General features: G+C 36.9%; 1 protein-coding gene across 1 annotated transcript in view; it reads left to right on the top strand.

The window, feature by feature from the left end:
• Positions 1 to 27526, top strand: part of LOC127581200 (rab effector Noc2-like) — a 157447-nt gene extending 129921 nt beyond the window's left edge. Inside the window, exons 8-10 of the mRNA XM_052035314.1 lie at positions 21222 to 21335; positions 23875 to 23997; positions 26825 to 27526. Of these exons, the coding sequence (XP_051891274.1) occupies positions 21222 to 21335; positions 23875 to 23997; positions 26825 to 26835 (248 nt within the window). The 3' untranslated portion in view covers positions 26836 to 27526. The remainder of the gene's footprint in view (positions 1 to 21221; positions 21336 to 23874; positions 23998 to 26824) is intronic.
• The last annotated feature ends 286 nt before the right edge of the window (positions 27527 to 27812 follow it).

A 27812-nucleotide genomic window follows, 5' to 3' on the forward strand; every position in this document is an offset into this window, starting at 1 on the left:
GTTGCGATGCCTTTATTTACATTTTTTCTCATATTGGCTATCTAAGGATAATGGTCTAAATTTTCCAATTTATGCCAAAGATTTTTGCTAACCTCGATGGAAGATGCTCACAAATATAATGCAGGCACAGAAGCATGAGTTTTCCTTTTTCTGATGTAAGTCTCTTTCTGCAATATCTATAGCGACCTGTAGCATCTAGTTATAGTGATGTGGCTGAGTTTAATGAATTGAGGAATTCTGGCAGTAGATCAAGAAGTTAAAAAATGTTACAGATTTTTAATAACTTCTTGAAATAATCTTACAAAGAATGAAATAGTTTGTTTCCCAGCAAAAAGCTCTCCATGCAATTTTCTAAAGTGCAAAAGTTCTAAATTTTTTGCAGTCACACAATTGTTATGTCATTTTGTGGGAATTTTTCTAGGCCAGAGTGTTTTTCAGCACGATTTATGATTAGAATGCCATTGAAATCTGAATTGTATCTGATTCAATGAGGCAAACCATGTTTTATCTTTTAACAATAGAAATAGTGTGTAAAAAGTTGAAATTCACATCAAGCAATTGATTTCTGTTAATTGCATCTTCATGCCCTGTGGAGGTGTGAGATATCACTGAAAGCAAGTTTGGGGTTTTCACTTTTAACTGTAAATATGCACATACTAGAAATTGTCAGTTTTTATTGAGCATGGTGCTTTTGGGGTTCTACAATTGTAAGACCATATTTGGGTATTGATTTATGACTTTTCTTCCATTTATCTTTATTCTTGTATATACCCAATGTTGTTCATTGTGATTTGACTTCTGGGATTGTGTTTGATTTCTCTAACCCTTTTGGATGGGTATAGTTTGATGGGTATTCCACTGAGCCATAGGATTGTTCATCTTAGTTCCTCCTGTGAAGGTGGATGTGTTTGGAATAGTAGCTGATCTCTTTTCTCTGGGGGATTTTTGTTTCCTTGGGTAAATTATGATATTTGTGAATGGAGAGAGCTTCTTAAATTGTGTCCAATATGTGCAGTGCTGTTGTGGTGCAGCCAGGAAAGCACAAAAGTGGCAAAGAATAACACGGTAGCAGTGGAATGCATAAGAAAACCATAAGTAACCAAACACCGAGCCATGTAGTTGGGGAATGCACAGTGCAGTGGATGGGTGAAGGGTATGTGTGGGAGAGAAAAAGCCAGCAAAGCTGAGAGTGCGAGTTCCAGGATCTATTTCTGGGATTCATCTACTGATTCTGGTTGAAGGTTGACGTTGCAATGTTTTAGCTGAAAGACGAGCCTGTTATCGTTTGAGGCACATTGACATTTTGCTTTGCATGAAAGGTTTTGAAATTCTCTGGCTGGTGTTACACTCTGTAACTGGCTGTAACAGGAAAAGGAAGATGATTTAAATTACAAATTTCCATTCTTTAGTTTGAGACATATTTTGTATCAACTTCTTTAAGGCATAAATAAGGATATTTTTGAATAAGGTTTTGATTGAGTAATTATCGATCGTCATTAATTGTAATTATTTCAAGGTTATTTGATTAAATGCTGCTGCTGGGTACTTGGGTATCAGCATTAGTGTTGGACACTGCTTGGTAATGCTGCTTCTGCAGAGCATGGTATAAAGTTGGGGAACGAGAGACTAAGCACAGATATAATGACTGGTATTTCTGTGAGGAAAAATTCAAGCTATTTGTTGTAGCAGAAAAGAACATTGAATTCTCCCACTTTAAGTAATTCCCACACCCCTTCCCCCACATCCCCCACCACCATGCTTCTTCTTTTCTTCCCTTTCCTAGCCTATCTCTCTTTTTCTACCCCTCTTTTTTTCTCTCTCCTTACCTTTGACCCATCTCCCAGTGGATCTGCTCTCCCCTCCTCCCCTGCTCCTGCCCATCACTATCTCTTACCTGCATCTACCTATCACCACCTTGTGCCCACCCCGCCTCTGCTCTTTTGTCCACCTATCACTGCTCTGCTTTTCCCTCCTATATATTGGGCTTCCCCTTTTCCTATCTTCAGTCCTGAGGAAGGGTCCTGACCCGAAACATTGACCGCCTGCTTTTCTCCATGCCTGCCTGGCCTGCTGAGTTCCTCCAGCATCATAATGTTTTCATCCAGATTCCAGCATCTGCAGTCCTTTTTGTTTCTTTGATATTATCGTAGATGACCAAGATTTTACAATAGATGACATCAAAACTATTGGTGTATACTGTCATTACTCTGTGAAACTGACAGCAACTTTAGGATTTTTGATTAAATGTGAAAAACCCCAAAGTTGCTGTCAATGATTCAGCTTCTCCAAAACAATCAAGGGGAAGCAACAGAACTGATAGGAATTTAAGTTACTTATTTAATGCTACTTAAGATTTATTTAGCATTGTATGCGTTTAAAAGTATAGTTAAAAATTGTACCTTTTGCTTCCTTTTATGATTTTTGTGAGAGTTCTTTTGTGTGACTAGCTGTCTGGTTAGTGTGAAAACATCGCAGCTTCTGCAAAACACTTTGAACTGATACAAACACAGAAAACACTGGAAATACTCAAAGCTCATGGAGAATTTATGGAGAGAGATACAGAGTTAACATTTCTGGTCAAATGCACTTCATCAAAGCTGAAAAAGTGAGAAAGCAAGCATGTTTTGAGTTGCAGAGAGCGAGAGGGTGGAGAGAATAGAGGGAATACCTGTGCTTAGGTGGAGATCAAAGTCATCATGGCAACTATTACAGAGAACCTCCATGTTATTGCCATTCAGAAAACAGAAATTTGCCCTTACAGAATTCACAAATCGTTACCCAGAAATTTGATATGTGGATTAATATTTGCTCTCGTGGAGTTTATGTGGAAAAAGTAAATAAATAAATACAAATTTTTTCAACTCACTTTTCTTGATGCATGGCCAGATGATGTGGCTTTGTGTTATGGAAAATTGCGATATGGGCTGTTTTCTAGGAACGCAACCCCCTCCCCCCCCCGCCCACCCAACCCTCCCGAAATGCAGGAGGTACCTGTACTTTAAATACTGGCAGTTTGAGATAGAAAAGAAACAAAAGACATATCCAGCAAGATCTTAAATTGTTGAATTCGATAGTGAATCCAAGGGCTGCAATGTACCCAGACTGAAAATAAGGTGCTGTTCCTCACGCTTACATTGAGCATCTCTGTTTCTTTCTCCACAGATGCTGCCTGGTTTGGCTTGCTAACCTTTATCCAGTATTTTCAGTTTTTGTTTAAGACTTCCAGCATTTGCAGTTTTTTTTGCTGCTCAGGCATCTGAAAATGGGGATTTCTTACTGCAGATACCATGAGTCCTTTGTGGGGATCTTTCTTTGAGACAAGTGCCATTGCCTTGCTGTTGACAAATTCTAGGCTATTGTATCCATCACTGGAAGAGCTAAACCAATTTATTCATACAGTATTGAATTTCTAATACAGAGATTGTATAAATTTGGTTTTAAATTAGATATTGTATTACTTTGGAGTGTGCGGAGCATAATATCCTGTCTGCAATGGGTCATAATTAGTACTGTATGCAAGTAACCATCAAAACATATGAAGTGCTGGTGAAATTGATGCTTGGAATGTCATATATTACATCAAGATGTTGCATTTTTTTAAAGTTAGCTTATGTGAAGTTATACCTTGTAGCAACTGAATGCAGAATTTTGCAGCTGCTGAAACAATAAATGTTGTTGCATTGCACTTGCAGTGCTATGTGCTAGATGTTAATCCAAAGTCACAACATCAGGAGCTGAGTGCATGCAACTCAGTGTTATCTACAAAACCTAAAGCCCTATTGTGAATCCATTAATACCGGTAAGTTATGAACATAATCCAGTGCTAAATTACAGTGTAAGTTATTATAAATGGTAATAAATTTCAGTTAATTAATTTCTAACACAAATGTTAAAGGTTTTCCTCTTATGGATATGAGGAATAACTAATGCTTTTGGGCTTTTACCTCACTAATCATTGTTTTTCCATTAAATTAAAATTTACTTTTCATCCAGATGATCAACACAGCCTGCAGCTACCATGAAAAACCCAGCATGGGATCCATATTTCAGTCAAGTATTTTGATTTAACTCAGATTGGGTTTTGTGTGAGATTATTTTTTTAAACAGTTGTGTTCTCTTTTCTAGCTTCAGTTAAATTTCTAAGTTATAATCATATAAATCTCCAACAACATTTTTTATAAAGTTACCATGTCCGATTATTGCAGCTGAATCCTGTTTCAAATTCATGTTTTGAGGACATTATTTAACACTGTGAGTGACTGAAATGGAATCTCCACCAGACTTCACTCATACCTTTAATTTCTATGTTAAAATAAAAATCAAAGTCAGAACAGGGGAGAAGACAATAATATTGATGATAATCTTGTGTGTGTCAAGAACTTTCTCCTTTGTAAGCTGGTAAAAATAAGTAATAATTGAAAACAAAGTACTTTCTTGGTGCAAAAAGATAATATTTTCAAACAGTGATGCATTATTCACAGTATACTGTGATAAAATTCACCGATTCTAGAATGCGAAAACATTTTTTAAAATAGTATTAAACTGCATTGGAAATCAGATCTTAAAATAAATGATGAGGAATTCTTGGTGGTGCTCCAGTAAAAGATGGGTTCAGTGGAGAATGATTCTCTTATCTGGACATAGAAAACCGGTTGACTCATACAGTTGTGATGCCTTATGTAAAATGATGAATGTATCTCCATTTCATATCACGGTGTCCTGAGGAGATGCTGCACTGGATATCCAGGCTGATTAGGGGGATAAAAATCTGCAAGATTCATCACCAAGCCCTTGAAATAATCCCAGCTGGTCCAGGAGCCTTCAAGTGTAATCATAAATAATAACTGTGTTTTATTAATTGGTCATCCAGCCAAAAGGTTCCATCTCATCTGTACTCGGTTCTTGACCAGGGATTCACTTCTCACACTCAATCCCTAAATTTGCTGGAGCAGGTATACCATGATGATCAGCGTGTTGTGAGCTACAAGCTTCATCACTGAGACTTGGAGCTCCAGATGGCTCTTGGGAGATGAGAAGAATGTACTAGAATTCTGGTAACATCACTCCTTCTGGCATTTCCTGCAGAGTGAGAAACTATGAGTCCATGGAATGCATTCTAAATGATGTTAGACAAAGAAACAAAACATGAGAAGAGTGGTGCTCACCATGGACGTTCAACCCTTCAGTTCACTTTGCTCCATTCCACCTATATTCTCTGTTCCAAGTGTCTCAAAATCATGAAGGTTCATTGTTTCAGGATTATTCTTAACTTTTTATGATATGCTACCTTTACCTGAAAACAGAAAAGAAGTCTTGTGATATCAATCTAAGTGCCTGTCCATCCTAGCCTATTCTGGTAATTTATTAAATATGAACTGAAAGCACTGGAACCACTCAACAAGTCAGGCAGCATCATCAGTTGAAAGGTCTTTGACCTGAAACGATAAGTCTTTTTCTCTTTCCACAGGAGCTGCCTGACCTGATGAGGGTTTCCAGCATTTTTTGTTTTAATTTCGGGTTTCCAGCATCTGCAGTTTTTAATTTGCAATTTATTGGCCCTGCACAGCAACTTGATCTCTTTTTTTCATTCTCGTAAACAAAAGAAGTAAAAGAAAGACTTGTAAGACTGATAGGTAGGGATAGACAATATGATTCTATGAGTAAATTAGCAGATAAGGCTGGAGGTTACAAAAATAATAAAAGGGCAAAACTAAAGGCAGCAGAGTGGCGCATCTAGTAGAGCTGTTGCCTCACAGTGCCAAAGACCCAGGTTCAATACTGACCTTGGGTGCTGTCTGTGTAGCGTTTGCAGGTTCTCACTATGACTGCATTGGTTTCCTCTGAGTGCTTCTGTTTCCTCCCACATCCCAAAAGAAGTGTGGGTTGGTGGGTTAATTGGCCATGGTGAATTCTCCCTAGTATGTTGGTGAGTGGTAGAACATCGGGGGGTTGTTGAGAATGTCGGGGGGCACAGAAAAAAAAGATTAAGGTTGGATTGGTGTAAATGGGTGGTTGATGGTTGGTACAAACTTGGTGTTCTGAAGGGCCTGTTTACCTGCTGTCTCTCTCTGATTCTATGACTAAAGGCTCTGTATCGAAATGTATGTAGCGTTTGAAACAAATAGATGGACTGATAGTGAAAATTGAAATAAAATATGATCTGATGGTGATTACAAAGAAATCGAGATAGGATGACTTAATGTTGGGGCACAATATTTATTGTTGGGGTATAATATTTATTGCTATTTCACAATGGTATTAGTATTACGGAGAGGGATGACATAATTTCAGGAAACCAGAGTGCAGAAGCGATTTGGATGGAGGTGAGAAATAAAGGCAAAAAGTCACTTGTGGGAGCAGTAGTGGTGTGCAGGTCACCTACAGTAACCATAAAATATGACAAAAGATCAAATAATGGGAGCTTGTCGAAGACGTGGTAAAAATCATGGAGGAATCTAATCAAATTATAGATGAATTAAACAGTTATTTTGCATCATAAGAGAATCTGAGACTAGGAATCACTGTTAAAAGAATTGATCATCCATTTAAGACGTAGATGAAGAATTTTCTTTCTCTTAAAGCACCATGAGTCTTTGGAACTCTTTACCTGAAAGGGTGGTGGAAGTAGAGTCTTTGACTGTTTTTAAGGCAGGAGTGTGGATGAAAGTTTAGCATGGATGGATGAACATGCAGAGTTGGGTTTACAGTCAAATCAGCCATGACTTTATTAAATATTGAAGCAGGTTTGAGAGCTTGAGTGGCCTATTTCTGCTTCAAATTTGTATGTTCATTTTCCTATAGCACCTTTCATGACCTCAAAATTGGAATTGGAATTGGTTTATTATTGAGGTACAGTGAAAGACTTGTCTTGCATACCGTTCATAAAGATCAATTCATGACACAGTGCATTGAGGTTCCAATGCTTTCGTCAGCCAATGAAATGTTTTTGAAATGTAGTCACTTTTATGATGTAGGAAATGTGGCAGCAAAGAATGATGTAACAATTATCAGAATCAGATTTTAGCAATGCTTAGATAATTGTTAGTCTGGGCACTGGAAAAATCTCCATTGCTCTTCAAAATTATGCATGAGACCTTTTATGTTTACTTGAGAGAATGGCCCAAGTTTGGGTTAATTGCTCATCTGAATGACAGCATCTCTAACAGTATAGCACATTGTCAGTGTTACACTGGAAAATCAGCCTTGATTTTTATGCTCCATGCATTGGGACTTGAACCATGGCTCTTCGACTCACTGTGGTGAGGTATGCTGAGCCACAATAGAGGCAAGGAAAGACTCTGTTGCCAACACTTCCCTATATTTATTCATACAACTTAATTAGTGTTTTTGGTTTTGAATAAACCTGTTCTGTAGAATTTTATTCTTTGAATCATTCATTTTTGAGCCAAATGTCACCAAAATCTATCATTAAGTCATTAAGTGCAACTCATACATTTTTCATCTCAGCAAAGATTGGAATTGATTTTGAAATTGAATTTCTGATGAAGAGTTTGTCAGGATCAATTTGCAATATTTGGCTCCTGACTATTTAAGAGATTCTTGGAGGATTTCCCACACTTTGACACTCCAAATTCTGTCCAGAATGCTGCTTATAAAAGGCCTGAATTTCAATCAACTCCCTCAGTTCCCATGGTGAGAGAGAAGCGAGTTCCATCAGCTGTGGTGAGGTCCTGCATTTTGCTGGGGCTTCCATGATGAAAAGGCTTTACATGAGGTGTTGGAGTGGGGGGTGGGGGAGAACAGAATAATATCAGTCCACATGAGGAATATGATCATCAGGTGAACCACGCTCACTTAGTTATCTGTCAAAATCTTTCTGACATTCGGAAACCTTTGATAGCTGTTGTAAATTATTCAGACATAAAATATAAAAAATATAAAGGATTATTAAGAAAATTATGACACTTATCATTTATAAATGTAAATAAACATTAGAAAAAAGTGAAAAACAAACTTTGCCCCTTGCACCCATTTTCTATAAATTTGGGCTCCCTTATCACAGCCCAACACCAGAAAAATATCACAACCAACTGATTTCAACTTCAGAACTTTGGAATTGTTTCTTTACAAATTCTGGGCCATTAATCTTATGAATCTCAAGTAACTGAGCATCAGAACTGTCTTTGTGCTATGCATAACCTTTCAGTGCTGTGCCATGCCATTGTGCATGCTCAGGAGCTAAGACAGTCTGACTAACAAATGTACTCGGATCATAAAGATTAAATCAGACATCTTCAGATATTTGTTAGAAATATTTTTGTTTCATATACATCATTTTACAGACCTGATTAAAGTCACTCATTGGTGTTATAAAATGATTAACTAATTGAATGAAGGCCTAATTTTGGAGGTGGTGTTTGGAGGGGCTTTTTTATGCTTGTGTGACAATGCTTGACTAGTTGCTTTAAAATTTGGGATTGTTGCCTGAAGGCTTTCACTTAAACTGGTAATTCTGAGTTAATCAGTAATTTTTAAAGTTGGAAGACAAGACAGAGAACTATCTTTGTTTCCTTTTTTCCAAGCTTCCTTGTAACATAGAAGGAGGTCATTTAGCCCATAGAGTCTGTGCCGGATCCCAGAGGAATCCTTTTCCCATACTTATTTCTCCAAAACCTCCGCATCATGGTTTAAGCTGAGATGGTTCTCTTTGATCTGAGAATGTTATGGGACAACACTTTCCACTCTGATGTTTGGATGTGCTTGCTTGAATAAATTTGTTCTTACCCAGGGAGAGCAGGGACGATCCAACATGGCATTCTTGGATATCCTGGCCAATTTTTTTTGCTGAGCCTTTGTTATTTTCAGATACTGAGTGACACACAAAGTTTAGTGCTCATTCCCCTGGGGTGAAGGAGGCAGGGCAACAATCTGGTGACAAGCCTATGCCTAAACATTCAGGAATTAATGAACATTAGTTTGCCTATCTGACTGATTCACTACCACCAATTTTTCCCCTAATACAATGACCTTGATAAAAATTGACATGGAAGGACATTTACCAGACATTAAAACCTCAATTTGTCACTTGCAAGATAATGTTTTTGGTAAATGTCTTTCACCAGCAGTGACTGTTACAGTTAGGATGAGACCTTTTGTAAATTAATACAATTTTGAAAGGGCTCTTATGATTGCTGAAGGATGCGTAACATAAACTATCTTGGGGAGTCATCATGATTCTTCAAATAGTAGGATTCCATAATAGCACAGACCTCCCTACCATCCCCTCAAGGCTTCCCAGGATTGATGTTTTCATGATAGTAGAGTTCTGAAGTAAATTGATTTTATGATGGTCGAATCAAACATTCACAAAATTTTATACAGAATTCTGGTGGGTAGTTGCATCGGTCACAGTCCCAAAGACATCAGGAGGAAAATGATTCTCTGAAAGCCATCAATACAAATTTCTGCATTTTGTGAAGGATTGAAAAGAATGTTTCAAAAAAAAAACAGGTTATTCTTTGTTTCTGGTGATGACTTTTGTTACCTGTCAATGTAAAATAACATCATTAACTTCTAGAAGTTAGAAATTGAATGTGGCTTACTATGTTATAAAACAGGAGGGTACAACCCAGTTCTTTCTCTCTGACCTGTGCTTTGTCTGAATTGTGAAGGTTAATGGATTCATGACTAATTGGCATATGCATTCACTGTGGTGGTCATGACACCTGTGCAAAATCTGTCGTGAAATCTGTAAAAGGCAAACAGTGCAAAATCCGGAGACATTTCATTTTGGCCCATAGTTGAAAATTAAAAATGGGTGGAATTATTTAAAGTTTATTGCAAAAATTCTGTGCTATGAATAAAATATAATCAAAAAGCATACTGTGCATACCAATAAATGCAATAATTGAAGCTATCTATTCCATGTAACCTGTGCATTTCAGGAACTCTTGTGACACAAGACAATATCCCAAGACAGTGTCTCCACAAAGTCATTTCAACTCTCTGCATTTGAAGGATACACATTTCTAAACCTTCATTGTTATTGAGTAGATTATTAATCCTTTTGCATGTGAAACTGAATATAATGCAATTCTCGTAAATTTAACAAAACACCATCATATTGAGTGAAGAATAATTTAAATCAAACCGGGAAAAGAACACTCAAGCAATATATGATGTAATTTCAATCAAAAATACCAGAATAAAGTTTATCTAGCTGCAGTCAATATGCCCAGGATAACCATTAGAAGAATTTGCGGAACCCTGTTGTGTGAATTACTTACTACATTTGCTTGCATTTACAACAGATGGCAATTGCTTAATGAATGGGAGAATTTAGGACTGGGGACAGAAGTACGCATTCTGTACTTTGTGATGCTGAATGTAGTGTCAGGACCTGTTCTGGATATTCCCAGGTTTCCTGGTCGCAACCAAGCAGATTAACATTCCAGTTGATTGTTGAGGATAAAGACAAGCAGGGTGTGGAGTTCTGGTAAATTTGGCATGGGGGAATGGAGAGGAATTGTGGGGGTGGTCGATTCTGACGTTGTGGGAGGTTTGGGTGAGAGCTAACTGATTGTGGCATTTTGATCACCTGGAAGAAAATTTGGAAATGGAATAACACTTTCACTGTTGCAGACCCACAAGCACTGCAGCTGAGACACTTATCTGTTTGATCTGCTTTATCAGTTGCCAGGTTTCCAAAGATCAGGGGGCCCAAACAGCAGTTAACTTAAAAGATAAGCAAAATTTGGAACAATGCAGCTTCATTAAGCTATTTTAATGAGGAACCTGCTCTGAAGTCTGGGTTAAAATGGAAGTGGTAGGTTTAGGATTGGGTAGGCCACATTTAAATTCTAAACACTCAACTCTCCCTCCACCTGCACTGAATGGAAAAATAAATCTGCACCATCTAAAGTTATTTGTAAGAGGCTCAGTGAGTAGTTTCATAAAAGTTTGATAAATTGTTGTGCAAATTCACTTTTCTTTATTTCAGGGAGGTGTGATTATCATACAGCTAAACACAATATTATGAGCATAATATGTTATAAATTCTGTGCTGTATGTTCTTTATTTCAATGCTTGTTGACTTACAAATATGATTTGTCTGTTATAAAAGAACTTTTTCTGCACTGTTAGCAGTATTTTCATTTTGGCAGCTGACTTTGTCTTTCAGAAAAGTGTGTGTAAATGTTTGAATTGGTTTTCTGGGAATACTGTAAGGGAATATTTCCCATGTTGCCAGGTGTATGTCAATATTTTCACTCAAGACCAATGTGTTCTCGATATTAGTCTGGCAAAGTACTGCTGACTGAGTCACTACATGGTATAGTGTACTGCAGGCATTACTGCTCTAAGACATTGCATGTAACTCAGAAGAAAAGCAGTGCCTGCAACAATGAGTTGGAGAGCCGCAGGACTTGAGATGTGAGTTGCTGCATTAATCAGGGTGCTATGTTTTGATAGTGTGCAAATATTTTCCATTCTCACCCTACCCTGTCATTTAGTTAAACCAGTGTTTTTTTGAATTATACCTTCAACAGGGGTGCGAGCAGTTGCTTGGACATAAATGATTGCAGCAATGAACAAAATAAGGTGTTTCAAAGATCTCATCAAGATCTCGAAAGATCAGCCTAAAGCCAGAATAGCAATAAAGATGGAGATAGGAGCAATAACGTACATGGGCATCCCACTTAGCACTCAGGATACATCCCCAGGAATGTGAGTGCAATTGAATCAACACTAAAGAGCATCATTATAAAAATAAAAAATGCTGGAAACACTCAGCAGGTCAGCCAGCATCCGGGGACAGAGAAACAATGTTTTGCTAGAACTGAGAAAGATAGAAAACAAGTTAGTTTTAAGTTGCAGAGAAGTGGGGGTGGATTGGTAGAACATTTCTTTGTGTTATGTGTTGCTTTTAACAGAAGGGATCAAGAGGTCATTATTGCATTATGTATAAAGAGATGTGCTATTCAAAGTCGAGTTTATTGTCACATGCACAAGCACATGTATGCATAGGTGCAATGAAAAACGTGCTTGCAGTAGCATCACAGGCACATAACATCATATAAGCAGCATTCACAAGAAAAACATAAACTAAACATAAATTATACACAATTTTTACAAGAAGGAACACAATCAGAACAAAAAAAAGTCAATGTTAGTGCAATGTGATCAAAGTGGTCATGGTGTTGCTATACTTTAGTGATTAGGGTTGTGCTGGCTGGTTCAAGAACCAAACGGTTGAAGGGAAGTAGTAGTTCTTTAAGCTGGGGATGTGGGTTAGCTGTATTGCTGTGCCAGGAGGCTGGCTGAAACCCCTAGGCTCCTCAGTGCTGTACTAGGAACCTGGTTGAAGGCGCATCCCTTTGCTGGCACTCCCACTGCAATGAAATGGTTAAATAACATCACCACATAACTCAGTGTGGAGCAAACCTCAAAGGCAATGTGTAATGGCTCCCTGAAGATTTCTCTATGGCAACAAGTTCAACAGCAGTTGTGGCCCTTGAGCTTGTTACCACAGAGAAATCTCTGGGTTCTGGAGAGCTGTGCAGGCAAACAAAGACTGTGGAGGACAGCAGTTTCTTTCACATCCAACAGGAGATGTTGAGAGAGACCATAGGATCCAAGCGATCTGTCAATACATGCAGCAGCAGCTACTGGTCCCCAGCAATGGTCCACACTCACTGTACCAGCGTGCTGCTCTGAGCCCCAGACTTAGCACTGAATGGCTGCAATGCTACCCAGCTTGCCCAGCACCCACCCTCACAGGTAGCCATTACACATCACCTTAGTGGTTCAATGTACATTGATTCGTGTGTCGATGAGATCATCATTTCATTGCTGTGGGAACACCGTTGGAGAGCAGGGATAAGTGCGAGATTCCCTGCACAGTAGCATGCACCGGAGCAGATGTCTTTTTTAAAGTGCAGATTGGTTCTTACCTGTGCATGTTTGGACTCCAGGATCAAGAGTGCTATCATCAATCAGCGCTCTGTGGGGTAGTGCTTCGTGTGTAGGGTAGAACTAGATAAGGAAGATAAAGCTGACAGTCCTGAAAGTAGAAGTGTCATTGCATCTCTTTTCGGTCCACTTAACAAAATGTATCACCTCACACTTTACTGGATTGAATTTCATCTGCCACATGTTTGCCCACTCCACAATATGTCTGTGTCATTTTGAAATCTATTACAGTCATCCTCAATGTTTACAATATTTCCAAATCTCTTGTCTTCTGTCACGATGGATGAATTTAGTTGGCTGCCTCTTTACTTAATGACTTGTAACTGTAACAAGTGTGCATGTGTGGATGCTGTGTTTGTTTGTGATGCATACTTACGGCAAAAAAATCTGTTCCTATTCATTATCTTTAACAATTGTCTCTTGGGTGACTGACAGATGTGAATAGGAATAAATATAGTGCTTGGCTTTAGCAAGTGTGCGAAGGAAAAACTGTTGAGAGAAAGCATAATTGTAAAATATTCTGAGCCTAGTTATAAACCATTATTTTCTCTCTGGTGGTTTATACATTTACTTGACTATGTTTCCAAGAAACTGATGAAAATGTAATCTGTTGGATAAATTATTTCCGAGGTTCAGTTTGATATTATGAATAGAGCTATTACAATTGCTGTAGTGAATGCAATTTTTTGTCATTTAACATCCACTTATAGTATTGGATATATTATTGTTGCATTAAAGAAAAATATTTGCCTCATTCCTAGAAACTGATTTTACATCAATATACCACATATGTAAAATAATAGGATATTGAAGCGTAATCCCTTTTGTGTAAATTGGAACATTTTACATTTTTGCTATTTTCTGTTCCTCATTCACAGTTCTTAGGATATTTTTAAAAATATATAAATGATTATAAATGATTTTTATTTCGATGCTATACTTCCTTTAAGCTAGAGTATTCATAAATATAAATTGGCTTATTGTATGCTAACTGCAAAAGACTGGTTAAGGTTATGTATGATTTTATTCAAGATAATCTTCAAGGGTCATTGACCCAAAATGCTAACTCTGTTTCTCTCTTCACAACATCTCTACGCAGATGCTGCCTGACCTGCTGAGTATTTCTCTATTTTTATTTGAGGTAGCTAAGTTGGCTGCTTTTTGTTTCTTGTATAACTTCTGTATTAGTCATTTTCATAGCCAATAAGTGCTGACCTTTACTTTTCATTGTAAATGATTCTGTCTGTTTTTAGTTGAACTATAACTTGTAGCAAGGATACAATCAAAATATTCTTCAAAGTTATAAATTTATTTTTTGGTTCCATAGCTGACATACCTATTAACAATAACCGGAGAATTGTAGTTAAACATTTCTCAGTTACTTTCTCAAATTTTCACCCCCGGAATTTAAGTGTACTCAATGCATTTAGCTTGAGGGGAAAACTTGGAGATAGAGATTGGAGGAAGAAATTTGACTCCTCACTCCTCATCCAATAATGATCCTAATTAATTATTGAAGAATTGCAAGTGCATGTATGATAAACATGTTATACCTTATTTTATTAAGTTTGGATGCTATTGCTTTTCACTGCTGGATATATAATAACACTTTTGAGCTGTTTGCATTTACTTTAAATATGTTTACACACAAATAATTTGGTTTTGTGATGAATCTGAAATTGCCTAACTCTCTTTCTTGACTCTTGTGGGAGCAAAGATAAACTCATAGTAGTGAAAAAATTCTAACAAGCGGTAGTTTAATGAACAGCCTAAGACATTTATTTGAAAGGAATTTGCAGCTGCAGGTTCTTAATTTGCAGCTATTTGATATTCTGTGTTTGCATGGGAACCCATACAGTATGTGATAGCACTTATGCTGAGAAATCCTAGCAGTTCAGCAAAGAACTGCTGGCATTTCCCAGCAAATTCTGACCCTTCAGTTCATATACTGCAGAGGGAAATGGCTTTCCTATTTGGGGAATAAGATACAGGTGGATAGTGGAGATGCAGAGTGACTATAGTGCAGATTTAGTTGATAAGTTTGATAGCAAACTTTGTGATTTAACAGACCAAGTACTGTAGGTAGTATCAAGCTACAGACTTTAGAAAGAACCAATTTTTAACCCTGATATTGGCTGGGTTGTTGTGGCAATATTAAATGCTTTTTCAACAACCTTCACTAGTTCAGGAATGGAGAAAGAGTTAAAAAATATAATTGGCCAGGATTCCTATTCTGATTACAGTTCAACAGCTCTTACCTGGAAAGTAAGGTTTCAGATGATCTTGAGGCTAGGAAATTACACAAGTGTGATGGATAAGGATAGACCAGATTAGGGCAGTTAAACTGGATCCCTCCTACGTTGTCTTCTTCAATATTTTCTGGGATTTCTTGCATTTGATGCACCAGCCAAATATGGTCAGACTAATTTGAGAAAATTATGGTAAATTCAAAAGTCCCACTTCCATTGTGTTGCGTGTAAACTGACATTTTAAGAACTTTAAAATGCATGTGGTTCATGTTGTAAGTAAACTTTCAGTGGAGGAAAATGCCCAAAAGGCATGCAGATGATTGGGGACCAATGTGATGATAGCATATGGGAAAGTGTATTTTACAAGTTGCCTGTATGGAATATTTCTGTGATATTTGTACAAGATTCCTAGTATAATTGATGAAAATAATAAAAATTGAAAATACTGGAAATACTCAGCAGTTCAGGCAGCATCAAAGAAGAGAGGAGAGTTAATTTTTCAGGTGGACTGTAGCTCTATGATAGTATTCTCTCCTCTTGACGGTAATGGATCACTTAGAGTTGTGAACCCATATCTCAAATAGACCCTTCACCACAGCACTGCTATGCTGTTGAAGATGCACCTAAAAATGCACATTAAAGTAGAAGTGAACGGGTAAGGGGTTTGTATGAGCATATCTGGCTTTGATATTCTGTTGCATATGAGGCCCTGGTTATCATATATGCTGGAATAGATGTCACTCGTGCAAACACACAAAAACATTGTCTGCTATCTGAGGTTGATGTAAAGGATTCTGTGGAGTAGAACAGGGAAGCTATCCCTGTGATCTTGATCAGTATTAATCCCTCAATCAGAGATGCAAACCTTCAGTGGAATCTTGCTGGATGCATATAAGTTGCTGTGTTAACTTCATTAAAGCAACAACTGTACTTCAGAAGTCCTGGCTCTAAAATATTTTGGAAATTCTTAAACTTGGATGTTTATTTTCAGGTCTATCTTTCTTTCCTGCTTGAACTTGAGTCAAATGTAGAGAGTACAATTGAGACAGTAGAAGCCATGATCTAAGGATTAGGTGGTACAGGATGTTTTCTGGAAATAGTTAAAGGGTACTCATAAAGCAACTGGCAAAATATTAGAACTGAATGTTGATTTTGATAATCTGTTCAGTAGAATCAGAAGTTAATTGATGTATATAATTGGACCCTCTTGTGTGAACATATAATGGACTCTGGTTGATTTTGTGATAAACGGAGAGTGCTTCAGCACATTCCCAGCAGAGCGATGCCTTTATTTTCCATTTGCGAAGGAGATAACAATACCTGCTGTGTGTTGTTCAACCCAATTAAGCTCAAACCATAGCCTACTGTGCAAGTTGGAACCAGATAATTTCTGCATGGGATCTTCAATTCATTACTTGTTTGCAAAATTACAGGCCATTCAGCCTTCATGTCACACATTGCTGACATTGATTTGGGCCAACAGAACTTCTCTGAATGATTCCAGAAATGTTTTCTGGACTTTGACTGTCTTGGTGATGCCCATTTGATGTTCTAGTGTAATGCTAATAACGAGTTGGCTCACATCATGTAGCACTCTCTGATGGATACTGTTATCATTCCTGGATCTGGTTCTCTGATTCAAATGGATGAGGGTCAATTACAGATCTATTGAAGGTTTAAGACAAGCAATTGACATAATCATTAACTGAGTAAGGGTACAACCTATAACAAAGATGTTACTGAGAACATATTGAACGGGCAGTAGGCAGTAGTATTCTTGCAAGCTTCAGCAGTCAGTATTTCTGCTTGAGAAGAATTTTAGATCAAAGATGCATGAAAACATTCTTAGGAACCTTGTCCTTTGTTGAATGCCCTGAATGAAGGAGCTACCTGCTTTACTTACAGGTAGTGTCAATTGTTTCAGGGATATGGACTATAAGGTAGTTGCAAGCAATTGGTCACTATTTGTGTCACAAGCAGGTCGGATCCTTTCCATAAGCTAACTCCACATCTCCATTATTTTTAGCTGCAGAGGTGATTACTGGTTGACCATCTGTTTCTTTTCTTGGTTGCTTTATTTGCAGATATTAACTCCTTGCTTGTTTCTGTTTTCTGCCTCTCATGATTTAACCCCTGACCTACCATAATGTCATGTTATCAGTGATGCACAGGACATTTTAATATCATGTTTTCTAACATTTAGTGCACAGAAGCATCTCACAGGATATTCATTGGCAGGATGTCAGACAGAATTGGTAGCCATGTTAGTGATGTACTGTAGGAGAGAAACCGGAAGCACTTCAGTGGATGTGTGATGAGCACTTAATTAAATTTTTTTTAAATTAAATTTTATTTACAGCATGGTAACAGGCCCTTTCGGCCCAATGAGTCCACACAGCCCATTTTAAACCCCAAATTAACCTACCTGTACATCTTTAGGATGTGGGAGGAAACCGGAGCACCCGGAGGAAACCCACGCAGGCATGGGAGAATGTACAAGCTCCTTACAGACAGCGACGGGAATCGAACCCCGATTGCTGGTGCTGTAATAGCGTTGCGCTAACTGCTACGCTACCGTGCAACTGTGACTTATAAGGATACAGGCAAAAACCTGGAAAGTGGCGTTTGGCTGAATATCTCTTTCTTGGCTGGAATGAACACGATGGTCTGAATGGCCACCTTCTGTGCTATTAATTATGATCCTGTGATGGGAGGTTGATGGGAATTGCAGTGACTTCTATTTCTGACTTTCCAATGAAGCACATTAGCTTCCTTAACTCTTTACTCCTGCTCTCTTCTAGTGCATATTATTTTACATTCAGATTAATGGAATAATAGATTGTGTCTTGTCTCCTTTCCTTCAGAAGAAGCATATACAACCTTGAGGAATGTGGAATTTGCCACATAAAAATCTGGCAAAGAATTGATGATATAGTTAATGGGTTGGGCTACTGACCTGCTGCACAAAGGGCACCTTCAACATTGCTACATATCCAAGACATTTTATAAAGGTGGTTTGGATGTTAAGGGATTTTTAATTGTTTGTAATTGATATTAGCACTTTCATTGTGTACTGAGGCTGTAGAGAAACAGGAGATCAATGCAATTGAAAATGTTTGTCTGGGACTTCCTACCCACCATTCGCTGCCTTCCCTGCCTACGAGAAAGGGTCACAATGCATGCTGCTCTTAGTGATCCTTTTGAACTCTAGATGGAGTTCACCAGTCCCTCCCACCAGCCAGTTCAATGTCAGTGTGTTTGGGAGGTCACATGACCTGTCCTTGCACACATTGATCATGTAGGCATTAAAATCACACCCTACCAATTTTTCAGTTTATCCAAAGCTTGAGTACAATTGCTATACATGGCTTAGTACTGTTCTGAAGTTCCCAGTCTGTACAAATACATACCTTACTTGGAGCAATTATTTGCATTTGTCAACAATATGCCTAAAAGAAAATTAGCTTTTAATCAATTCTATGCTTGAATTTCTAAATTGTCTTGTAGAGCCCTATTGATCCAGTTTTACTCAATCTCTTGGAATTTCTCTCCTATCCACTTCAGTTAACTATTTTTTATGCTAACTTTTAAGCCATTTTCAGGTCTCATTATTTGTTCTCAATAAAAAAAACTTTTTATCAAACCAGGTACTGCCTGGAAGGGGGTGGAAGGACTGTCAAAGGTCGCATAATAATCCATTTATGTTTGAAATGGTAAGCCCCAAACTCCTTCAGGAATAGAATTGCAGCTTTGGGACTACATTTGTTTGTCCTCAATAATAAAAAAGATGAATTACCAAAAGCCTGTCATTGTAATCTTTTGATTTAATTGTGCATTATCTGATAATTACTTGATAAAATTTTTATTTTGCTCAGAATGTTTTTCAACTGCTTGATTATTTCATACAATGGTATGAAAATTGATTCTTGTTTGTCAGTATTAATACATGTAACTACTTTAAGCACTGGAATAGTCATTCAATTTTGCACGAAAAATATGAGAAGTTGTCATATTATTGATCCTGTTCTCTGCCCAGCTTTTAGGTGTAAATTAAAGGGAAATAATGTGCAATATGGAGGTTCATACAAGTCCATTTTGAGAATAATAGTCCTTTCTGTGGTCACGTGGACTTCACATAGCAGACAATGAGAAGATTTTTCAATAGCTTCTGACCTTACACAATATAGCTAATAATGTTCAAGACGTCATTGTCAGTTATATGGTCCCATACCTAACGTAAATGGTCCTGCCAAGGCCAAGATGTTTTACAGTTGTGTGTATGGTGAATTGAGCCTTTAAACAAACATGTTGTATTGTGCTAAATTATACAAACAAAATGTCAAAAAAATTTGAAACCATTGCCATTTGTAACCACATAAAGTATAAACTATTATTTCATATATGCTGTCAACACCTTGTATTTCAAATAAAAGTTCAGGTCATCTCTTGTTTTTAGAATTACATGCAGATTGTAATCATCTACATAAATGAGAATTTTATTGCTTATTGTGGCTGCTTGAAAACTGGCATACTATTCCAAGTAGTTTTGAAAAGAAATTTATTAAGTTTAATATTCTAATGGTCTTAATAGAATGACACTGCATTTTATGTTTCACCTGGCAGCAAGCAATCTGAATAATTGATGAGTGAAATGGTCAGCTATACAGAACCAAGACTATTTATTTGTTTTTTAAGTTTTATGAGTGCAATTATGCTGAAGATCACAATAGTTGTACAGCGGTGTGTTAAGTTAATATAGTTTTTGTGACAGTGGAAACATAAAGGGAACGGCCACTTGTTATTGAGCTTTGTTTTGCTGCTGCCTGGAAAAAAGCTGGCCTTTCCCACATCAACAGTCTGATGTTTATTATCCTCTCTGAACACAACAAGATGAGCACTCAACATATCGGAAACATCATGCTTGAAAATCTTTCAAATTTGGAATAGGTTTTCATTAATAATAATGAAATTTTACCATCCTCCCCACATCTCCATCTCCCATGTTCCAGACTGAGCCAGAGACCCTGATCCTTCCTTATCTTATCTCATACTTATAATGACACGGAAGGAGGCCATTTGGCCCATTGAGCCTGTGACAGCTTCCAGAGGAGAAATCCCATTGTTTCCACTCCCCTTCTCCTTATTTCCCTGAACCTGTGCTACTTATTCTCACTCATAGATGCCCATTTTTGATTATTTTCAGCATTCTATGCTAATTTATAATAGCCAACAAACATACCACATTGTCTTTGGGATGTGGGAGAAAGCAGGAGCAGCTGGAGGAAACCCACTTGGTGCTGGTGAGAATGTGCAAACTCTGCACAGACAGCACTTGAGGCCAGGATTGGACCCAGGTCTCTATATGCCTCGGGTCTCACTCAGCTAGAGGCTTCCTCCCATTAAGTAGTCCATGTGTGCTGAAAAGCTTTGTCGAACCAGGATCATTGCCACTGAAGGTCACTTAGTCATGCAAAGGCCAGGAGATTTCTGACTCCCAGCAGTATGGTGAAGGAATGGCTTCACTGACACACCATCAGTTGGAGGGTTGCCAGTTCAGTGATTCTGCCAGTCCAGCCATCTTCCAACTTGAAAAGAAGGGAACTGTCAGTGGATGTAGCAGTAGCTGCTGTCCGGGTAGTGGTAACTGGTGACCCAATCACCATTGCCTTTAGGAATTTAGCTCATGTTCATACCTAGGAGTGGATAGTACAGTATAATTACATTTTTTTGCTGACTCAGTTTGTAATCATAAATTGGATGCACATTTTGATTTGAATTTTGTCTGTATGGTTTTGAATCATGTTACATTCAGAACAAATTTGCACGGTCTTGAAAAATACTGCTGAAACTGTGGGGAAGATCTCTAACCTGACAATACTGTGTCTCAGCATTTAATAAATTCAAGCTCTGCTCTTCAACCACAGTACCTTCGTTTGTTATGAACGAAAGATCTTCATATGAATATCTACCACATTACAATTTTATTGCACAAATATGCTAAGCACAATTACAAAAGCCATTAATCTTTTGTTTCTGTTTTAGTTGTCTCCAGTGACAGTGAAAGTGAATCTGAGTGCAGTTCGTCTAGTCAAGATGACAAAGTTTCAGCTGGTAGCTCAACAAATTACAAGGGAAAAAAACAGAAGAATGAATCAGGTAGGAAACTGAAAGGTACGATAGATTGCTCCACTGAATTGGCTTTAATTCCAAGCAGTTTTTATTAGTAAAAAAAGTGCTTCAATAGAAAATCTTTTGACAAACAGTACTCCTGCCGTTAAATAGTCTATTAAGTATAAATGACAGGACAAACGAACAGCTTGATTCCATCATGGATCTACTGAAATGAGAATCCATGAATCTGCAATTAGGTGAACAGCTAAATGATCAAACCAATTGATAGGAACCAATCCCACACTTTGCATTCATGGTAATCAAGTTTTCATATTTCACATTAATGGAACTGAAAGCTGGGAAACTTAGTCCATGGTGATTACTTTTCTAAGATAGGATAAATTTGTAAGAGAAAATGTGAAAGTGCCTAGAGAAACATTTGTTATAATCATATTGAATGTTCTCCTCAAATATTCATTAGTGGGAAACACGGCTGAGTAGATCATACTCAGGCTGCAGTTCTTGTCTCAATGTTCTTAACGGAATATGAAAGAACTAATAGTGCAAAAGGGATTTACAGTGCTGATACTAGAACTGAGAAGGTATAAATAACCAGGAAACACTGAAAAGATGGGATAAAAACAGAAAATGCTGGAAACATTCAGCAGGTCAAACAGCATCAATGGAGAGCAAAACGGAATTAATGTTTCAGGTCTGAGAACCTTTGTCATAATTGGAAAAGAGAAAACAAGTTTTGAGTTGCAGAGAAATTGGGGAGAGGGATGGATTAACCAAAGGAAATATCTGTGATAGAATGAGGCTGGGGTTGCTGTGGGGATATGTTGTAGAGATCAATTGTAGAGGGGTTATTGCTGACAGATAGAGAGTGAGAATGCGAACAAAGATGTTTTTATTTTGTATTTCTAGCACCTGCAGTTTTTTGATTTCCATTTACTGAAAAGATGGGGATTGCTTGCTCTAGAAAGGAGAAGATTGAAACGTAATGTTATAAATGAATTTAAAATTATATTGGTTTCAATAGGCTAGGCACAGAGGAGATGTTTTCACATGCAGAAAACCCAAAACTAGGGACCATAAGTATAAGATAGTTGCTAAAATCTAGTAAGAAATTCAGAAGAAATATACTTACTCATTACCACATGGAATGTTTGAGGTGATTAACAATGATGTAATTTGGGGGAAGCTAGCAGAGGACATGCTCAAAAAGAGAATCATAGGTGAGATGATGTAAAGTGGACAGAGGCATAAATTCTAGCATAAATTTGTTGTACCAAATGGTGTGTTTCGGTACTCTAAAGCATGATATAAGTTTATGAATAGACAGATGATATACCTGGAGATATACCTGCACATAAAGCTGTGTCCTCTCTCTTCTCTCTCATTGCTTTGTTAGCACTCTATAGATTGCTTGTGTGGCTTTGAATATCTTTTACTCTAGAAAAATACTTAATCAAGATATTTAAAATAATTTCTTATCACCACTGACACCAATCAAGATTTCATGAAGTAAGTTACATATTTATGCATTTAACAAATGTATCATTCCATGAAGCCATAATATTGATCAGTTAAAATGTTCAGCCATGTTCTTATTGGGTATGATGCAAATCTTTTGGTGTCAAACTGTACTTTGGGAATATTACAGCTAAAAGAATTTTTTTTCATTATCAGCTCAAATAAACAGCTTTATAAGGAGCAGTATTAGTCATAGTGTAATGGAATTCTGTAACACAGAGTGTGCACATTCAATCTATTGTGTTGTACTGAATTTCAGAATGAGGTGTCCAGTTCTGTTCCAGATTCCTGCTGCAAGAAGGTTCTTTTGACTGAATAGTTTGCAAATATTTGAGGTTAAGGAATCTGGTGTGGTTACAAATAGTACAAAATTACTATCAAGTAGAAAACTAATGTTAGAATGCCAAATTGGAACATGATATCTCGTCAAAAGAAAATGAATTTACCAGTATCATTCAAGTTGTTCTAAAGGGCGGGATACCTAGTTAGGTTAATTGGCTTTGTTGAAGCAAGCTCTTGGCTGTCATCCCATGGGTATAACTGATGTCTTTAGATTTATTCATAGGCTTAAAAAACAAAACACTTGTCTTAATGGGGAAACGTGAAATTCAGAAACAAGCAAAGACTGGGAAAACATTTTGAGAATTCTTTATATTTAGTAAACAACCCATCCTCATACAGATGGAAAAGCACAAAATTACAAGTGCTGGAAATCTGAAATTGAAACAGGAAATACTGGAAATAATCAGCCAATCAGATGGCATTTGGAGAGAGAAACAGAGTTAACATTCTAGTGAAATAAGACCACAGACCTGAAATATATATTCTGTATCTCTTTCAACAGATGCTGCCTAACCTTATGAGTATCTGGCATTTCCTGGTTGTGTTGCAGCTATGTACAATATAATGCTGTTTAGGTAAAATGTCCGTTGTATACCTGGCTGCTAAAAAGTTATTTTAATTGTTTGTAAATTACTATTTATATCCTCCATAAGCTATGATCATTGTGTTACACCTGCTAACCATAGGCTCACTGGTAATATTACAGGTGGCCACCATCTGGCAAATGCTTCATCTGGGGGTCAATCCAATCCTGGACGTGGAAGAGGTTTAAGTGCCACAAAGAGCCTTGGTAATAACAATAAGAATGATTTTGGCAAGAATTCACTAGGTTAGTACAACATAGTTACCTTTCAAGGTTCTCTGTAATTCATTGGGGGTTAAATTTTAGCAGTCTTATGTAAGTTTTAATACTTCTGCACTGCATAACTTAAGCTTGAAGATATCAGCAAAGTAAATTTATTCTGAAAATATGTCTTGAAGAAAATATGCGAATTGTAAAGTCCGCAACTGAAAGTTTTCAGAGTTTCATATTGCAGTAAAAGTAATTACCATGGAGTAAGGCAATTAAAATGGACAGTATCCTTTTTACAAGTAATTTATAAATCCATAGTTAAACCTGCAATAACCCATATCCATTATTCTCGGTTGAAATGAAGATTTTAATTTCATCTGGGGAAATTTAAGGAGTATCTCTATACCGTATGCTAATTATCTCATTTTCTGATAGATGTTTGCTTACATTGCGATTGCTGTTTGGTTCAATTAACATTATATGAAATTGCCAATCTCATTATTAGAAAAGAGATATTAAAGATTGAATAAACAGGCATTGGTTCAATAAGCTAAGCTTGTTACCCCGCCTCCCTGGTTTGAGAGAACTTTGCATCGTTTTTGGTCCTGAGCGACACTGGAGCAAAGGGCAGAATTATCTCAGGAGATTTTGTTTTAGTTTGTACGGAAACAATCGGGTTATTAAAGTTGAGGAATGGAGTTGTAAATCCTGAAAAGAAGCTTGTGTTGTCATCAGTGATGTTGAATGCTATCATGTGGATAATATGTTTAAAAATTTAACCAGACAATAACGTAACATCAGCTTAACAAATAAGTTGAAGACATGGGGATTATCAAAGAAGTATAGATGAGTAAGGACCTTCTTCCACTGAAACCAACACTCGTCCATTAGAATGCGACACTCCTTCTTGAGTGAATATAGTGTTTGCTGACATTACTTCATTGTGGTTAATATATTTGGGAAATTCTTTTTAAAGCATATGAAAAATATACTTGAACAATGTGCAAATTCTAATAATATATAAACATTATAGTTGTCTCATATTTGCACACAAAATCAAGTGTACAATAGTATGGTAGACCATTACCTGGTTTCAAACATGACTATATGCTGTATACACCTTGTTATTGCTATTTTTAAACAGTATTTATAAATCTTGTGGTTGACAATGTGAGTGTGCTAAGGTCAATTGCATATGTTAAACGGAAAGGGAAAATACTGTGAAGCAGTGTAATAGTCATGAGAAAAAGACGTTTCTCGAGAAAATATGTGCATTTTTGCATTAAAAAACTTTGGTATGAGGAGAGTACTGATTTGAAAGATCTATGCCTAAAATTATCCTTCAGCTTTCTATTGTTTTCCAATGAAAGTTATTATGTTCATGAAAGCTTTCTTTGGTATTAATTTCTATAGATCAGTACATGGAAGGTTCTCTCAAATTGTTTTAGCCATTGATGTTAGAGTATATATTCATTAATAAAAGCTGTTAACCAATACTATCCAGAATTTTCCATATTTTATGCATGTAAACTTTAATAAACATAACAGAACTATCAAGCTTAAATGTGGATATTCATGTTTCACATGAACACTCTGCAGAAGACTACCACATAATTTAATTTAGTCTAGAATTAAAAGGAGAACTTTTTTTGAACCAAGGTCTCTTTGCAGCAAATCAGTTTGTAAGCAACATATTGGTCTCTGAAATAATTGTATAATTTCCTAGTGGTCTATGGAGATATGTGATTGGTGCAGAATAAACCTGTGCAGTGCATGTCAGTGTTGGTGCAGGCTGGTGTTTAGTTCTTGCTTTGTCTTATGGCACAATGCAGTCATTTTTTGTACGCTACACAAGGCAAAATGTGAAATTGACTTTTTGATTGCTGTTCCTTTCAAAATCATCTCTGTTTATCTGTCTTTAAAAATGTAATTAGTAACAGTAATCAAACTTGCATGTTGTTTTGTTGTGGATATTTTAGGGTTTCTCTCACCATGGCAATAATGATGTGATATACAGTCATTGACAAAACAACATGCCAACCATTATTAGTGTTGCTATTTAAATATGTTAATTATAAGCTCTGACTTTGAATATGTTGCAATGTGGAGTTCAAAATGTTTCTCAGCAATGCAAAGGAAAATGCCTATGTACAATTTCAGTCAGGAACCAATGCCAAATACTAGTATTGTTATTTTTAAATTCTATCTTCGCTTCACAATTAGAAAGCTTCATTCAATCTGCCTTCACAGTAACAGAAGGAACACTCATAAGTAAGAAAAGATAAAAGGATTGTAAATGTGACCAACATTAATTCATATGGCCAATATAGCATTTTGTAATATTTACTGTAATTCTGATAATATGCAAGTCATTTCATTAAAATAGTACTCTGAATATTACTGCCAAGAACACAACAGTGAGAATTTCTTTAAATGAAGAAATCCAAGCTTATTGTATTGGATATTGTAAAATAGTTACAACTTCTCATGCCAAATGGAGTGAAATCACCATGGAGTTTTGTACATGATGTATACCAAAGATTTTGACATCATTATATCATCATTCGAGGGTACTGGCTCTTCCATTTTGTTAGTGTGCAATGGCAGACTACTATATAAATATAGTCACAAGCAATAAATTAACTTTATAGATGTTGTTACAGAGAATAGTGCTTTTGCCTTTTTAATTCCATGTGTCAACAGTTTTTGTACTTTTAGGATCCAGTGTAATGTTTCATAAAAGAAGTTTATTTTCTGCTTGTGATCCTTCCAGCAGGGGGATGATCTGATACATCTTAAGTTATCAGGTGTAACATATGCTCTGTAAATTGTTTTAAATTGAATTTCTTTATGTCTGCTACAGGTTGGCATTGAGTGGGTACAGGATCCAGGCATCCTCCCAATCTCTATCATCCAAGGATTGCCCATTTCTCCTTCCCAAGACGTCCGGGTTGGAGCTGTGGATTCTGATGCCATTCGAATAAAAGAAATATCTAACTTGATACAAGTGCTAAAGTCAAATTTTTTTGACCAGACAGCTTTAACTCCGGAGTGTTCATTTCCTGGACGTCTGGTTGGATATGGGAAAAACCTTTGCTGTAGTAATTCATAGCTGAATCTAGTATGTTCCAATTATCTAATCTACTTTATTCATGAGATCTCCAAGCCTACAAAGTGTCTTGAGACCTATCATTAAATGCTACAATCCTTGTTTGCTGTTGTGAAGGTTTGGCTGCTACTGGTCACTGAAACCAAAAAACCAATAGGTATCTGAAATAGCCATCCAGTGTCAAAATGAATAGCTGGCTGATGATCTTGAGCAGAGAGCCTTTTTTGTGACTAAGTGCAAAATGAGGTTCTATATAGATTCTGTACTTCTACACTGAGAAGGGATGTTGTAGGAGCTAAAATCTCATTTTTTAGCTGGACGGTGTTGTATTTGTAATTGTATTTGTTAGATTGGAATGCCACAGAAATTTATGGTCTTACCCTTGCTTGATATGTTCTGATTGCTCCTTGTGATGCTCAAATAAATATTACTGAAATAAATGTTTAAAAAGTAATATATTTACTTATGCATGTGCTGCTTCTGTTTACTCCCTTTAGTTTCTTCTCCTTTTTTTCTCATTTCTAATTAATCAAAGAATTCGTATTAGATTCTAAACTTTATCCTGCAATTAAAATTATTTGTTATAAGATTCCTGAATAGTGTATATATGTCTATGTACGATTAGAATTTGATTTAATGTCATTAAGTTCTTGGCTCCATTGTTACAGCAAAGGAGGAATGTATTGAGATGTAGGATAGAGTGATGTACTAGATAAATAGATGTTACCAGGTCTGGATGGGA

Source organism: Pristis pectinata, chromosome 21, assembly GCF_009764475.1.
Source record: "Pristis pectinata isolate sPriPec2 chromosome 21, sPriPec2.1.pri, whole genome shotgun sequence".
In the NCBI taxonomy this organism is placed as follows: domain Eukaryota; kingdom Metazoa; phylum Chordata; class Chondrichthyes; order Rhinopristiformes; family Pristidae; genus Pristis; species Pristis pectinata.